This window comes from Megalobrama amblycephala, linkage group LG10 (genome assembly GCF_018812025.1).
Source record: "Megalobrama amblycephala isolate DHTTF-2021 linkage group LG10, ASM1881202v1, whole genome shotgun sequence".
Classification (NCBI taxonomy): Eukaryota; Metazoa; Chordata; class Actinopteri; order Cypriniformes; family Xenocyprididae; genus Megalobrama; species Megalobrama amblycephala.
In genome coordinates, this window is record NC_063053.1 from 5,351,851 (window position 1) to 5,367,977 (window position 16,127).

Consider the following 16,127-nt stretch of genomic DNA (forward strand, 5'->3'; position numbering starts at 1 on the left):
AATATATTTAAATAGTACACAGTTATTTTAAATTGTAATAATATTTCACTATATTACTGTTTTTTACTGTATTTTTAATTAAATAAATGTAGCCATGGTGAGCAGACGAAACTTCTTTTAAAAACATTAAAAATCTTAGTGGTTCCAAACTTTTGGACTGTACTGTATATATATATATATATATATATATATATATATATATATATATATATATATATATATATATATATATAACCTTTTTCATGCTTTAGTTTTAGTTAACCAGCCTATAACAATTCTGGCACAAACCTGACTGCAGTCTCACTCAGTGGAATGGCATTTTGAGCTGACGTGGCACTAGTCGATACACATTGACAAGTTCACTGTGTTCCAGCTGCTTCTTTTATTTGCCTGCTTTTAAAAGCCTGCATCTCTGGTCAAATTCACTAGCTCCCCCCAATCCACATTGTCTTCTCTGCATTTCATTCCCTTTTTCATCCGTCTCTCTTTTCTGTCTGAGAGCTTTTTGTACAGCTGACTCCGCTTTGACTAACCAGCAGAATTTGAGATTAGCAGCGTTGAATAGAGAAACGGCAGCCTGTGTGCATTTATCTAAGATCTTCCTTTAATACCATAACAGCATCGCTCCCAGCTCATCTCTTTCGGTTATGGAAACAGTATGAGATATAGCTATCAATGCCCACACGAGGCTAAACAGGGAAAAACAGTACTCCATTAACCTCCCCTCACTCCTTTGCACCTTCTGGAAAAGCATATCTTTGGGTACAAACAAGCATCTGTCAGAACAGATGTGTCCACTTGTGCGTACAATCATTACGCACACAGACTTGACCGGGGGGAGACTCAAAAACTAAGTTGGATTTCATTTATTGGCCCCTTTTAAGGTGGAACTGATGCCGATCCTCCTGTCAGGTGGCATTAACAAAGCGTTCTGCCTTAAGCGACGTCTGTGAGGGTTGTGAGGGTTTATCAGATGTGAAAGATCACAGAGGCATAGAATCCAAAGAAGTGTGTGTTTGCTTGTGTCTGGGAACAGGCTGAAGCCATTTAAAGCCTTCACAAACACTGCCTAATGTTTACAATGGATCCCTCAGCTAACAATGAAAGAAAAAAACGAAATCATTTATTCTTCTACATTTGCACATAAAGGGAACTAATATGATATTTACTTCACCTCTGGAGCCTGTCGAGAATGATTGAACAAATCTGATATGTACGTATGCAGAGCTGCACCTGCAAATTGTAATTGTTTGTTTAATGAGAATGTATTTCATTGTTTCTCAATTCCATTCCTCCTCTCAAACAGATTGACAATGTCACAGCACTTTCCTTTCAAGAATTGATTTGTTGTTGACTGTGATAAATTAACAATCAGAGAGAACAAATAACTCCGTGGCATTCATGTTTGACAATGGCGATTCGATAGGAATATATTGCGGCTGTTGTTTTCTTTAGCACACGCACATATTCTCTTACAGTGCTTTACTATAATCGTTAGTGTCTAAACATTTGCCTAAAAGTAAAATATAAGATGAAGAGAAAAAAATGCTAAAATTGAAACTGAAATAAAATAAATGAAAGCTAAATAGAAATATTTTTTAAAACATGCCAAAAATATGGCATTAGAAAAAAAAAAAATTGTCCTATAAGACACTACGAAAGGGACTGTGTAATGCATATGAGGTTACCATAGGAGCAATCCAGCGATCTATGCTCATGTTCATGTGTGAGATGAAAAAAAATATAAAAGGTTGCTAGATTGCAGATAAAAAATAGGTGAAAGCGGAGGGGGAATGGGGTTGGGATTCCTCCACAGAGAAGCCAGCCAAGCATGAATAAGGATTTGGTTGAGTTGCCTGGCAACTGAGGGGACATGCACAGGGCTTTGATGCTTAAAGTGTGTGACAGAACTTGACTGTTTGTTCTCTGTGTGTACTATATATATATATATATATATATATATATATATATATATATATATATATATATATATATATATGGGGGCGACTCTGTCCATTCACGCAGGGCCCCCCCAAAGCGTGATCGCACAGGTTGAACCGCCCAAAGGACGGTCCTGCTGTTGTTTTTTATTATATGTCAGCATAAATACACATTACTAGAAAGGTAGTGAACACGTCAGTTAACAACTTAACATTTAAAATTAATATTCTGCTGAAATGTTATAAGGATATGTAATAGAACAATATGTTTAACAGAATTAAAAATAATATCAAAAAGATATGACCGATTAATATCAGCGGTAACATTCTACAACATTGTATATAGTCATGTCACCGAATATTGATCACTGTCCCAATATGTAGTAAACCAAGATCCTAACCAGTGCCTGATTTAGCCATAATATTCAGCTTTGGGCACATCCCTCAGTGCAGCAAATTGCCACCTTATTCAATTTTGATTATGCTAGGTTTTGAGCTTAAAGGGGACCTATTATGCCCCTTTTCACAAGATGTAATATAAGTCTCTGGTGTCCCCAGAATGTGTCTGTGAAGTTTCAGCTCAAAATACCCCACAGATCATTTATTATAGCTTGGTGTGAGCAAAAACACGCCGTTTTTGTGTGTGTCCCTTTAAATGCAAATGAGCTGCTGCTCCCGGACCACTTTCCAGAAGAGGGCGGAGCTTTAACAGCTCACGCTTCGGTTGCTCAACAACAACAAAACTGGAGAATCTCACGCAGCCAAAATGAGGATTGTCAGTAACGGTGTTCAGTCTTACATTGTTCAAACTGGAGTCGACACTGATGGAGAGACTCAGGAAGAAGTTGCAACTTTTAGAATGAAACTGGACGTTTCTGAACGGTTAGTGGATAAATTTATGTAGTTGCTGTGGAGTTGATTCAACTCCTCGACTAGCATGTGCCGTCATGTTCATCTTTGTGCAAAACCAGCATTGAATTGAGACTCATTTGTGAAGCAGTCCGGTGTAAAATGACGGCATGACAACAACACTCTACTACAACAACTCTTCCTCTTCTCTAAAGCAGCCCAACATTGCATAAATAGTGTTCTGTGCTCATCTGTGCAGCCAACGACAGAACAGTTAGCATGCTTTGCTCAAACTTTTGCCATGACATTAGAACTGGTACAAACAAAATGGCAGCACCGTGGGTGGAAACGTGCAGATTAAGGTGCGGTAATATTATAATAAGATCCCCTTCCAAGGGGAGTGAAATCAGAGCGGCTCGTATTTTTACATGCTTAGAGAAAGGCTTGCCAAAACAAAATTACTGGGTTAGTAAACGTTTTCTGGGTTGGTAGATGCACCGGGGACCCAATTATAGCACTTAAAGGGTTAGTTCACCCAAAAATGAAAATTATGTCATTAATGACTCACCCTCATGTCGTTCCAAACCCGTAAGACCTCCGTTCATCTTCAGAACACAGTTTAAGATATTTTAGATTTAGTCTGAGAACTTTCTGTCCCTCCATTGAAAATGTATGTACGGTATACTGCACTGAAAAAAATGTTATGTTGAATTTACTTAATTTTATTACGTCAAGGGGTTGCACGAAATAAATGTATCTAAATCCAGATATATTTTATAAGTTGAGTTTACTTATATTTTATAAATTGGTTGTACTTATATTTTATACATTGAGTTTATTAATCTCTTTCAGTAATTTCAGATTAATTATATTCATAATTTTAGCTAAACTATTTTGAGTAGAATTTACTCAAATTAATTGTGCAACCAGATCAATTTAATCGTTTAATTTCTACATATTAAAATTAAGTTTAATCCAATATTTTTTTTTTAATCTATTGTATCTTTCATTAATATTCAGACAAATAAAGCAAACCCAATATTTTCAACTCTAACTTTATTTTTCTGATCCAAGAGATATTTTTGCTCTCTCAAACAAGAATGCCAGTAATGTAACTCAAGTCACCATTTCTCAAATTGCTTTCTTATAACAAAATGCACTAGTATCATCCATTAAACATAAAATACATTGTACCATTCGTTACAAAAACAAAACAAATGAACCAGATTAGCTGGAAGACAGCAAACACTGAGGAACTTGTGTGAGATTACATTAAACTGCAAACTTACATTGAGTCAATATTCCAAAACATCCTTAGTACAGCTTTAAATGTTCACAATAGTGGCTGTATATATATATATATATATATATATATATATATATATATATATATATATATATATATATATATATATATATATATATAACACACACAGGAGAACTTTGGAGGAAAGCCCATTTGCAAGAGCACAACATATACAAATAACAAAATACACCAGTACTATACAGAACAAAAAATACTATAGTACAAGAACTGTCCACAGCTGCAACACAGTGCACACTGAGGACTTGATGCTGAAATTACAAAAAACTGCAAAGTTACATTCAAAAAATACTGTAATAGGAAAAAAAGAATGTAATATAACAAAATAGATTTTATGCTTGGCTGAGGTGAAAAAGTTGGTGTATCAATATGGAAACACTTACTGAATAAAATGAAACGTGACTTAAATGTCCACTGAAGCTTAAGCTCCTCTGAGAATAATAAAAATAGTGGCAAATGAAAACATCACATCTGTGTGGAGCAATGAGGAGGCTGTAACATTCTTACATGAAACTAACAAGAAATGTCATAATTCCATGTTTTCCACATGGTTCTCCATCGTTTGAACTTTGACTGGAGCTCTTTTAATGACGTCATCTCATTGTGTCCTCTTCTTATGCAATGCCTTAATGACGCAGACATCACCAACTGTTTATCTCAAAGCGCTTAACTTCTAATATTCATATGGCATTAATGGATGGATGGATACATTTTGTGCTGAGTGTGGATAGAAACCTGGCTTATTTCCAGGATTGCAATTTTAATTTCAGGTGAATATTCTACAAAATCCAATGACAACTTTAAATGTTCACACCAGTGGCTATGTATTACAGTCCACCACTCACTTTGTTTTCAGTTTGAAACATCTTCTAGGGCTGCATTTTACATCATACTAAATGTTTTCTATCGCCTCCCAAACCAGATTTAAAAATGCAGCTTAGCGGCGTTCACAAGAGCGGCTGAAGAAATCCTACAGTCCAGCAATGATTTTGTTCTTTAGTCCAAGGACTTTGGGGGAAAGCCTTTCTCCATCCATTTTCAAGAGCACTTTTTGAATGAATTCATAGGAGTATTTCAGCTCTTTGGGGTAAGCCATGTTCAATACATAGATGACTCCCAGCATCATTGCACATGCTTGGGCTACAGATCCAATGTTGTCCAGAATGATTTCTCCTTCAACATAAATGCCAATGTCATCATGTGCTCCAATTTCTCCACCCTCCTTGTTGATGACATATACGCCCATGGTGGAATTCTGCAGGTCTCTCTGGATGTCATCTCCTTCGATGTCCTGTATATTTGTAGAATATAAGAAAAACATGAATTTATGTAATAGATTTTAATGACCTGAAAATTCTAAATTTCTTTATATTTACAATATATAATTACACTGGTCAGTAAAACTATTGAAAATATTTTTGTCAGTTAAATAAAGGTTCATGTGAAGTAGGGCTGGGCGATATATCGCATGAGATCGTCACGCGCATTTCGTCAGTAAAGCCGGTTCCCTGATTACCGCTAAATCGCCATCACTTGCTTTCAAATGAAGCGGCATTTAATAGACAGAGCCGTAGATCACTGAAAAGCCACGCAATATCGCGTTCATTATCGAAGGCGATTCATCTGCGATATTGAACGCGATATTGCGTGGCTTGTCAGTGATCTACGGCTCTGTCTATTAAATGCCGCTGCATTTGAAAGCAAGTGATGGCGATTTAGCGGTAATCAGGGAACTGGCTTTACTGACGAAATGCGCGTGACAATCGCATGCGATATATCGCCCAGCCCTAATGTGAATTAACAAACCACAGATTTTTGTTTTTATGGCATTGTGAAAAATATCCAAACTTTTCTGCAAATGGAGCAGAGACAGAAGTCAGAATGGATTGAGAGATGGACTAACACATTGTTGGTTTTGGTCTTTTAATTGAACAATAAGAAAAATAATGAATAAAGCCTGCCTTATTGTTCCAAGAACCAAACTGATGGTTTAAAATGTTTTAGCCAATTACTGAAAATCTCCAGTCCAGACACAGACAAATGTACATCATCCTGTGACAACATCCATGTTGTTTTACTCTGCAGGATTTCATTTCCTCAACATAAAGTTTGTCAGAGTCTGTTAATAATTACTGGATGTCAGAGTTCTTGAATGCACCAGGGTGTGTTTAGAAAATGGTACCTGCTTTGAAAATTGTGCAGCAAATTGTTGATTTTTATACAAATATTCTCAACCTTATGGCTACTTATATGGTTAAAATTAATTTTTTTAAAATTGATGCTTTGGAAAATGGTCAGTGGTAATGTTAAAGAACTCCGGTCAATTTTAACATTGAGCTAATTTTTTTGTAAATTTGGAGTGCTGTCAGTACAGAGAACAACGACAGAAATCGGTGTTGCCTACACAGTGTTATCCTGTTTTTAAAATTTGCACCCTGTTGACTTCAATGGGGCAAGTTTTAAACCTGCTTTTAGCCTCTTAACATCCTTGATGTGTCATTACAAATGCCCAGCCATGTGAGCAATTCCTTTAGAGTGAACACGGGTGAATCTGACTGCAGCAGATGTGAAAGATATGAATAAAAGTGATGTTAATTCAGCCAGTGCACATACCTGTATTTATTTCCTGTTTTCGGTTGAAGTCCACAGTAGTCGATTGTCGAGATCACGCGCGTGATCATAGGTAACTAAACCTATGCGCTTGAACTCGACAATCGACTACTGTGGACCAAAAAACAGGTTCTCTGTACTGACAGCACTCCAAATTTACAAAAAAATGAGCTCAATGTTAAAATTGACCGGAGTTCTCCTTTAATGCATTTGTCATCAATGGGCTAAAACATAAAAACACCAGTATGATCCTCTGTAGTGACATGCTTTAGTGGCTAGAGAATTTGCATTAGTTGATTTAAATAAACAGCAGGCTTCCACACTATAATAGCTCTAGACCCCAAAACACGACAGCATGTAGACTGTGATAGGACTACAGCTGCCATAGTTTTGGTGTCAACACACTGATTTTGTTATGCATCGGGTTTGTTTTTGTTGAATGCCCCTTTAAATTCATTTTCTTCTAACTAGTGGGTTAGTGACATTAGGATCTTAAAACATTTTATAATACAAGACAGTACATCTGATTGATAAATGCAATTACAATGACTTGCCTTATACTCCCGAATGAGATGTCCATCATCCTCACCAAGGTAGATGCAAAGTGCCTTGAGGACTGCTGCCCTTTTAAGATTGATGTCACTTGTAGCCTGTGTAAAAGGATTACAACTATTAAAATACAATAAATAATAAAAAATGTCTTGAAACTGTAGAATATTTCAAACCTGTGGTAACCTCAAAAATATATACACAATGACTTCATTATACATTCTGTAAATGGACTGCCTTCTTTAGCTAAAGAATGTTAGTGTATTGTGACTTAATTTTCATAAAATATCAGGTCTGAATGTGTAGGGTGATAGGGTGACAGTTCAGTCTGCATGGTAGGTGCAAATGTACCAAAAGGTCTCCGTTTTAAAACAAAAATGTAGTAGTGTGGATGTAGCCTTAGGAACCTTGCCCCTTACAAATAATCAAGGCTGGCACTAGACAGGTACATTTCAGGTTTCTCCACAGTGTATATGATATTTTCTACTAAAATGTAAAAACATGTTTACCTCTTGCAAGATCGCCAGATGTTTGGCTAGTTTTTGGCCAGAAACACCTCCCTTTTTGTTGAAAATAGATGTCAGCTGGGGTAAATGGCTGTCCAACTGAGCCATGAAGGTTGTTTCAAGTGGGACGGTTGTTATGCGCTGGAATTCAGCATTTATCTATTACACACACAAAAAAAACAACAGAAGACAAAGAGCACTGTGATCAGCCATCGGTGTAATGATATTTTGTAGCTATTAAATAGATATATTCTAATTTCCTTATATTAGGTGTACAGTGTGTTCTAGCCAGATGTATTGCTATCAATCAAGGGTAATGGCAAGAAATCAAAACTGGACCAGCAGCCTGCATCCTTATTTAAACCTTGCTAATATTTTTTTATATTTACAATGGGTCAAAGTGCAATGTAAAAACCCTGGGAGCAAGCATGTGCTTACCTCATCAATGTGAAAAAGTGCAGGCCACCTGGCTTTAAACTCTCCGGCAGCTGGATTTTCCTGCACTACCTCTTTTCTTCTGTAGGAGAATGTTTTTGACATCTTCTTTTTTACACATGATGCACTGTTTCTTTGTCTGACATCATTCAACATTTCAAGTCTGACATTTTCTAAGCTTTCATCCGTTTCACCAGCAGGGTGTGAAGGACAAAAGTTGACTTCAGCCTTTTTAGGCTTCTTTACATTTTTGGCTGGGAGGCAGTCATCACTACGTTTGTTTTTCAAAGCATTTACAGTCACTTCTGGAAAGCCAATTGTTCGCATCTTTGTTCTGTAATTAGCCATTTTATATTTTAGGCTAATCATCCAGCCATAGTAACCAGTGGCAGATGGTTCCTTCAAACAGGGAAATTTTTTGATGAGTGCCTCTGCTACATCATCTATTTGGTAATTTTGTGGGTACGCTGTATACTGGAAGATCTCCTCGGCTAGCTTCTCTAAGATGTCAGACTTTAACCCTGGAGTAATCTTCAGTTGAGTGCCAGTTTCTCTGAAGCGGTCATTTCCACGTTGAAGCTGCACCTCTACATTGTATGGAAAGTGAGGAATGGGGAATTCACGTGGCCATGCACGTGATCTCAATTCATTGTCTGAATGTGGCAGAATGATGGTGTCATCCGAGTCTGTTGTGGACAATGAGGCCTGTGAGGAAATGGGAGATGTTTGGTTGCTCACTGGTGCTCCAGATGATCCAGAAGTGCTGGGAGCATTCTGCATTACAGAAGATGGACTCAAACCCACATCATTTAGGGGGGTTAGAGTTAGGGTTGCCATGTACACCAACTTGATTGTACTTCTGTCCTTTATGTCTTGTACTGATGTAACATTCATGAAATCATTGTTGAAGTCAGGATCCATGAATTGAATACGAAAGTCTGTTTCAATTCCAAATGCTTGGCAAATTGTATTGTGGAACTCTGCCAAAGTTTCTGGCATTCCTGAATGGAGATCAAGTCTTCTATAGTCATCGTCGCCCACAATGACTCTCAACTTCAGATGCTGTGCCATTCTTCAATCTAATTGTTAAAAAAAAAAAAGAAAAAAAAAAAAAAAAGGTAAATCAGAATTTCGTACTATTGTTACTTAGGTATAACTTTTTATGAACCGAACCAGAGCAGGAACATACCACCATACAATTCCAATCTGTAATGTTATTCTGCACTTGAAAACACAATGAATTTTTACCGTTACTTTCTTTGCGTGGAATGAAGAACACTGAGATATTTTTTTCTTTGTTTGTGGTTGTGTGGTAGTTCTTCCTTTGAACATGATATATTTAAACTGACAGATTTGAACACTAATTTGTATTATTTTAGTCACAAATGTTTTCCTTAACATGTACATTTATATAATGGCAACATGAGGGTAGTTTAGTACAGGGAGATGTCAGATGATTAGATTGGATTTCCCTAAGAAAATTCTTTCTATCATTACTAAAAACAAAATTATTCCTCCTGTAAGAAATGTTAGGCTGCCCTCTTGTTACCATATTTAGTGTATTAGTGTATGAACTCATGCAGCGTATGAACACAACACGAACTACCATAATCCAACCTTGTATCTGTATGAATCGTTTAAGTGTCACCATTCGCCGGCCTCCAATCCTGTAATCTGCCAAGGGGTACTGGTCCAACAAGGCACCAAGTTGAATGAGGGAGACTTCTGAAGTGGGACATAACTCAAATGCCCTAAAATGCTCCCTATACCATGCATCAAGCTTTTTAACAATAAAGCTCAAGCTTTTCTCCACTACAACCATCTGGATAACCTCTGCAAACTCTGGTAAGCCACCTACAGAGCCATGAACAACAACCATACCTTCTCTGTAGTTAACTCCATTAACAGACGCATTCTTTGTGAGTTGAATGTGAGTAATATCAGGGTATTCCAACTGCAGAACCTTCTGCACATCCTGATGCAAAATGTCAACAGAGACAGTTGAGACAGCTGAGACAGTCAAGCTAGAAGTTTCGGTTGTGGTTGACGCCAAGTTATAAGCAATCATGAACTGATGCTTCACCGCCATGGACAAGAGTACGTTTTTAAAGCAGCGTGTGTGACGGACCACCTGCTTAAAAAAACTGTGTTTCGCCTCAAACCTCATTGTCCACAACCCAACTAGTGGACCAAAAAATCTGATCATCTGTGGATAATGTTCCACAAAATGATGTTTCGGCAACAGGTTTAGACCAGGAAAAACCTCTTGTAACCTAGCTCTATGGTCACAAATCTTGGCTTCAAGGAAAGCAATGGATTGTGTTGTGTGCACTGGTGCAACAACTAGCTCAACGATATCTTTAAGGTCCAAAATGACCTGCCAGGCAGGTTCATCTGGGGGCACCAAATGTCCAATCAAAAGCGGAAGCAATCGCAAAAGACACCAATTTTCATGCGCATTTCCTCCAATGCTTTTCTTCAGCATGAATGTCCTGGGAATAGCATGAGGACGATTACTTTTGTCTGTCCACTTGTAAGGAAATTTCTGAATGGACTCATTGAGTTTGTCAAGTGTGAAATACTTTTTTGAAATTAACAAGTTGAGGCAGTGTGCCAACTCAACTGGTAATATGCCTTCAAAGATGTCATGTGCAACATCTGGAGGGTAGCCTGTGCAGACATTAAAATGAGAAAGATATGAAGAGAAAACACACTTCCTTTTAACACCGTAACAAGGTTGTGCATTGTCCTGTGCTGATCTAACATGCATTTCATGCATCTCTTTGCTTCGGAGAGTAAATGTCCCTGAACTCACTTCGCGCTCCTGAATTTCCGACTTTTTTGCCACACAAAAGCGGCAAATGTATTCACCTGCAAAACTTTCAATAAATCCAGCAATTCCATGTGCCCCCAAATTGTCTGCTACAACACACTGTATTGTGCCTTTAACAAAATCTCCAAGCTGAGCAATAAAAATACCTTGACTTTCCAAAATGGCAAGATCCCTCAACAAGGGCTCTAGTACCTTTTCATAGCCATATTTCCTCACATCATCAGATCTGCAGAGTAAGGCCAAATAAATTGAAGACAATGAAGAATGACAACCTGGTGGTAAATTGCTGAGAGTCCAGTAAACGCCACAGATCTTGTGCTTTTTACGAGATGTGCCAAGTGGATTACAAATTTCGAAATCATCCACATAAAAATTCAACAACACTCGCACCTCACCTTCTGACAAAAAATGGTTATCCTTGAAAAACTGACCATCTCGAAAAGACTCGTATTTCACTTCTCCTCTGCCCTCTGATATGAGGTGATTATCTAATGCTTTGTTAAGAATGTGACCATTAGTAAAAAGCTGCTGTAAAAACTTTAATAGTGGAACATACTGCAGCGTTCTTTTATCTTTGTCATCCAAGATATATTCTATGGGTTCCACAACTTGAAAATTGTCTCTGTAGTATTTTTTGCGCTTAAAGGATGTTGCCAAAGGACAACCTTTGCCAATTGACTTATAGACCGGATTAGATGTACACAGGGCCGATGCAAGTTCGTCAATGACTGACTTGTCAATTTGCAGGTTGTAACTATTCAGTGTGTCATGTATCACATTTCTTGTACTACACAAAGATGCTGTGCTCAACAAATATTGAAATTCTTCCAGCAATTCATCAATTGCAGCACTTGGCACATGAAAAATATTTTCCAGCTTTAATAACACTGCAGCAATTTTTTGTTCTATTATCTCTGGCTGATCCTTTGACTTATCTAAATCAATGTCATCAGACTGACTTTCATTACAGAATTCTTCACTGTCTGAAACACCAGGCTCTTCAGTTTCAGCTACACTAGTTCCCTGGACTACACCATGCTTAAAATCTCTCAACGTATGTAAGCTGTGCTTCCGACTTTTATGCGACTTGAAGGTGCTGTATACATTGGATGTGTATTCACAGCCTTTAAACATACATGTGACTGTCTCATTGTTTTTCAGATGATGGCCTATGTGCACAAAATAATCATGTTCTGTTCCAAGTTCACTACAGCCACATAAATGACAGGAAAATGAAGTAAATATGTCAGAGTGCTTTAAGGTATTTTCGTGATTCCTTGACAAATGTGACAAAAGTGAATTCCAAGTCGTAAATACGCATGGACAATTAGGGTATATACACTTAATATGATGGCCACGCCCAAAATGACTATGTTTTAGTCTGTAATGTTTAAGAATTTCTGATCGCCTAGACACTTCCGCACCACAGTCTTTACACTGCCACATAAACTAGAGAAACCACAAAGAGAGAAAAGGGGACAAAAATCAAACATTAGTGATGGTGTCATAACAGTCACATCCGGGGCATGGTGATCCGCTTCAACTTTGATTACATAAAGCTATGCTCTGTAAAGACAACTAAATGTATAGTTTTTTGTGACTTAGTTTGGGCCACGGAATCTCATATTAAGCAAACAGAAGCTTTACTCAACAGATTAAGGGCGTACTCACACTCAGCACGGAACTCGCACATAAACTCCACTGTGCCGTGCGAGAGAGCGCTTTTCTCAAAAGAGTGCAGTGTTTCCTAGACAAGGAAAGCATAACCGTGGGGGGACAATCGTGCTTGGGCACGGTACAAGGCAACCGGGCCTAGTGTGAGTACGCCCTAAGAGTAACAGTGTATCAGTGGCAGATTTACTTTGCACTGCTGTTAGTAATTACTGTTATAGAAAGAACAAATACACACAAGCACGCCTAGCAGGAAGCTAGACATGAAGAAAATGTCTGTGTACTGGTACTTTTATAGCAGCACTTCTCTATGAATTATATGATGATAAAGTACCAGCGTTGAGATCCCCCCCATAAATAAAGAACAAAATGTATACCACACAGTTGCAGAACATTTTTAGCTTTCTCCGTAGCATCACTGCTGTGATCAGTATAGCTGTTAAGATGCATGTTAAATGCACTTACCAAAACAATATGAGCTCCCCAAAGAATTAGGTTTTGGTCCACATCACACCAAGACAATCAGATATGAGAATAACCTGCAACAGAAATAAAAATGAGCAGGGATTAAAAAGATAAATTGTAAGCATGTTGAGGAAAAAAGTAATTGTCCAATAATCACAAACTTGTGTCAGCACAAAACATGTTAAAGCCCACGACTCAAATCAGATCACTACAACCTAATTTCTGTCCAAGTCCAAAATTTAATAATACCTTATTACTATAAAAAAATATCCAACAAATGGCAGATTAAGAGGGTGGAAGTGGACAGACAGACATGGACTTCATTTTCAGGAAAGATTATTTTAATTATCAACTTATTTATTCACAGCGGGACTATTTTCTTGCAAGCGTGTTATTCCTCTTATAAATTACTTAAGAGCATTTAGAAATGACATCAGAAAATAATGCTTTCAAAGCTTTAGATGCTCTAAGCATACAGACAGGAAATTATATGAAACAAGAGGGGTATATTGAAGTTTCTGGAAATTGTGTGAATTAAGTACAAAATAGATTTGGTTTCTTAAATTAACTACCATTGTTTGTACAACAATGCATGAAATATAAACACCTGTACAATGTTTTAGAATAAATAATTGTGTAAGGTTATTTACATCGTGTCAGATCATATTATATGGCGATTTTTTATAAACTGTTTGTGAAATCAGAAACAGAAAAATCTCTTCACAATGCAGTCCACAAGCCTACAACTACTAAGTACATTGTGAGATATAACTGAGTCAACAAGTCAAGACCCCTGCCAGCTCTTAGTTTTGTAAATTTAATTAATTTGTTAATTTAATTAAAATTAATTAATTATTTTTTCTGTCTTCATGCCATATCACTAACTATTAATATTTGTATTTTTCATGTTCCACTTCTATACTAAAAGTATTAGTTTGAAATTGGGAGCAATAAATGCAGTGCCAACATAATTGGTCTTTGTGTTTAGAGCAGAAACAAAGTTGAACAACATCAACCTGCTAGCTAAACCCACATTCTTATCCCTGTCGTCTTCTGCCTACCACTTCAGGTTAACTGGTCTTTCACTGGACTATCGGCTGTGGTCGTACTAGCTGGTCCTCTCGTGTCATCTGCAAATCTCCTGCTATTTAGTTATGAAACATTTGCATGCTTCTACTACATGTACTTTCAGCCCCACCTTTACGTTTTAAGCTCTGATAAGGCGAGTCGGATACCGTCCACGAGGACTGCTACCCATGCCGCTACCACGAAAGAGAAGCTTGTTTTTTTTTTTTCCTACCCGCATTCCGCGAAGACCTGCCTCTGATTGGCTAGTGTTCGTTGCATTCGTTGGTTAGGTTTGCGCAAGTGGAGTGACAGGCCTTGAAAAATGTCACGGTCGGTCGGAGCGGCAGAGTAGGGGCGGGTCTACAGGTGTGAAAAAAATACAAACTTTTAAAGAAACGGTAAATTCAGGCACCCAACGTTACCTAGGCCTGCCATTATGATTATGTAGAAACATAAATTCTTGCCGTCAGTGCACATTAACCACCTTTTACCAACATGATTTCACAGGTGTATTTTGTCCTAATGTTAACACATTGACAAAATTAGAAAACATGCTTACAGCCAGTCAGGAATAACGTTAATGTAATGTTAGGCTTGGCCAGTCTAACGTAACGTACAAGCCTAGACAGCAAGGAAGGTGCAGCTACAATTAACGTTAACATTCGTAAAACTGTTTTGCTTTTATTCGGCTTCCACAAACTAATAAATAAGTCAAGACAAACACTGAATTCACCAAGCATTTAACACTTAAGCTAAGTTAACTTACTAACCTTACACAACTCACGTGGTTAAGCTAGTCGCTGAACCTTATCTAATGTAATTTATATAAAAAAAACACACAAACTTAGCATTAGCTAAACACTGTTTAAGTAACAAATATAACACACCAATGATTATATATTGCTTACCGAAAATGCAGAGCTGGATGCAGCATTCAAACGAGTGCATCACGTTCAATCCCCAAAGCCTTGGCGCCTTCAGAAAAAAATGTGTCTGCACATGCGCAGACCGGACAGTATATGGAAATTAAATGAAACGTATTTTTTTCTAATTACTTTTAATTGAATGAAATTAACTTGTTTTAAACAAGGGCAGTGAATTTGAAAATTAGTTACAGCTACAATTAACGTTAACATTCGTAAAACTGTTTTGCTTTTATTCGGCTTCCACAAACTAATAAATAAGTCAAGACAAACACTGAATTCACCAAGCATTTAACACTTAAGCTAAGTTAACTTACTAACCTTACACAACTCACGTGGTTAAGCTAGTCGCTGAAACCTTAGCTAAAGTAATTTATATAAAAAACACACAAACTTAGCATTAGCTAAACATTTTTTTTCTATAAAATGTTTTAAAGTGTAAACAGAACCCTGTTTAAGTAACAAATATAACACACCAATGATTATATATTGCTTACTTACCGAAAATGCAGAGCTGGATGCAGCATTCAAACGAGTGCATCACGTTCAATCCCCCAAGCCTTGGCGCCTTCAGAAAAAAATGTGTCTGCACATGCGCAGACCGGACAGTATATGGAAATTAAATGAAACGTATTTTTTTCTAATTACTTTTAATTGAATGAAATTAACTTGTTTTAAACAAGGGCAGTGGATTTGAAAATTAGTAATAAAAAATAAGTAGGATTAAATAACACATTAAAATCAGTGAAATTAACCAGATAAAAACATGTAACATTTACAAGGGGTCAGAATCATTTTTTTCAGTGTGTCCATGTCCAGAAAGGTAATAAAAACATCATCAAAGTAGTCCATGTGACATCAGTGGGTTAGTTAGAATTTGTTGAAGCATCGAAAATACATTTTGGTCCAAAAATAACAAAAACTACGACTTTATTCAGCATTGTCTTCTCTTCC

At 37.2% G+C, this 16,127-nt stretch overlaps 2 protein-coding genes across 5 annotated transcripts in view; both read right to left on the reverse strand.

Annotated features, from left to right (window-relative positions):
• Positions 1-4,194: 4,194 nt before the first annotated feature.
• Positions 4,195-15,925, reverse strand: LOC125276542. 4 transcript variants are annotated; one of them, XM_048204105.1, is made up of 8 exons: positions 15,675-15,925; positions 15,159-15,243; positions 14,483-14,610; positions 13,183-13,256; positions 8,217-9,292; positions 7,782-7,937; positions 7,278-7,373; positions 4,195-5,404 (listed from the first exon to the last, which is right to left on the reverse strand). In XM_048204105.1, the coding sequence occupies exons 5-8, from the start codon at positions 9,282-9,284 to the stop codon at positions 5,084-5,086; spliced, it is 1,641 nt and encodes a 546-aa protein (XP_048060062.1). In that variant the 5' UTR covers positions 9,285-9,292; positions 13,183-13,256; positions 14,483-14,610; positions 15,159-15,243; positions 15,675-15,925; the 3' UTR covers positions 4,195-5,083. The 4 variants fall into 4 exon arrangements, with proteins under 4 accessions (XP_048060062.1, XP_048060063.1, XP_048060065.1 ...); XM_048204106.1 differs by lacking the exon at positions 14,483-14,610; XM_048204108.1 differs by lacking the exons at positions 14,483-14,610; positions 15,159-15,243.
• The window catches only part of LOC125277597 (transmembrane protein KIAA1109 homolog), a 62,878-nt gene continuing 59,990 nt past the window's right edge, over positions 13,240-16,127 (reverse strand). Inside the window, exon 56 of the mRNA XM_048206083.1 lies at positions 13,240-13,256. Coding sequence (XP_048062040.1) covers positions 13,240-13,256 — 17 coding nt within the window. The remainder of the gene's footprint in view (positions 13,257-16,127) is intronic.

Bases quoted from the DNA above. Each gene is read 5' to 3' on its own strand.
- LOC125276542 (XM_048204108.1), bottom strand. From the start codon at position 9,284: ATGGCACAGCATCTGAAGTTGAGAGTCATTGTGGGCGACGATGACTAT. The intron at 7,374-7,781 runs GTAAACATGTTT...CCTTTTACACAG, and splicing joins ATCTGGCGATCTTGCAAGAG to GCTACAAGTGACATCAATCT. The intron at 5,405-7,277 runs GCAAGTCATTGT...ACAAATATACAG, and splicing joins ATCTCATTCGGGAGTATAAG to GACATCGAAGGAGATGACAT.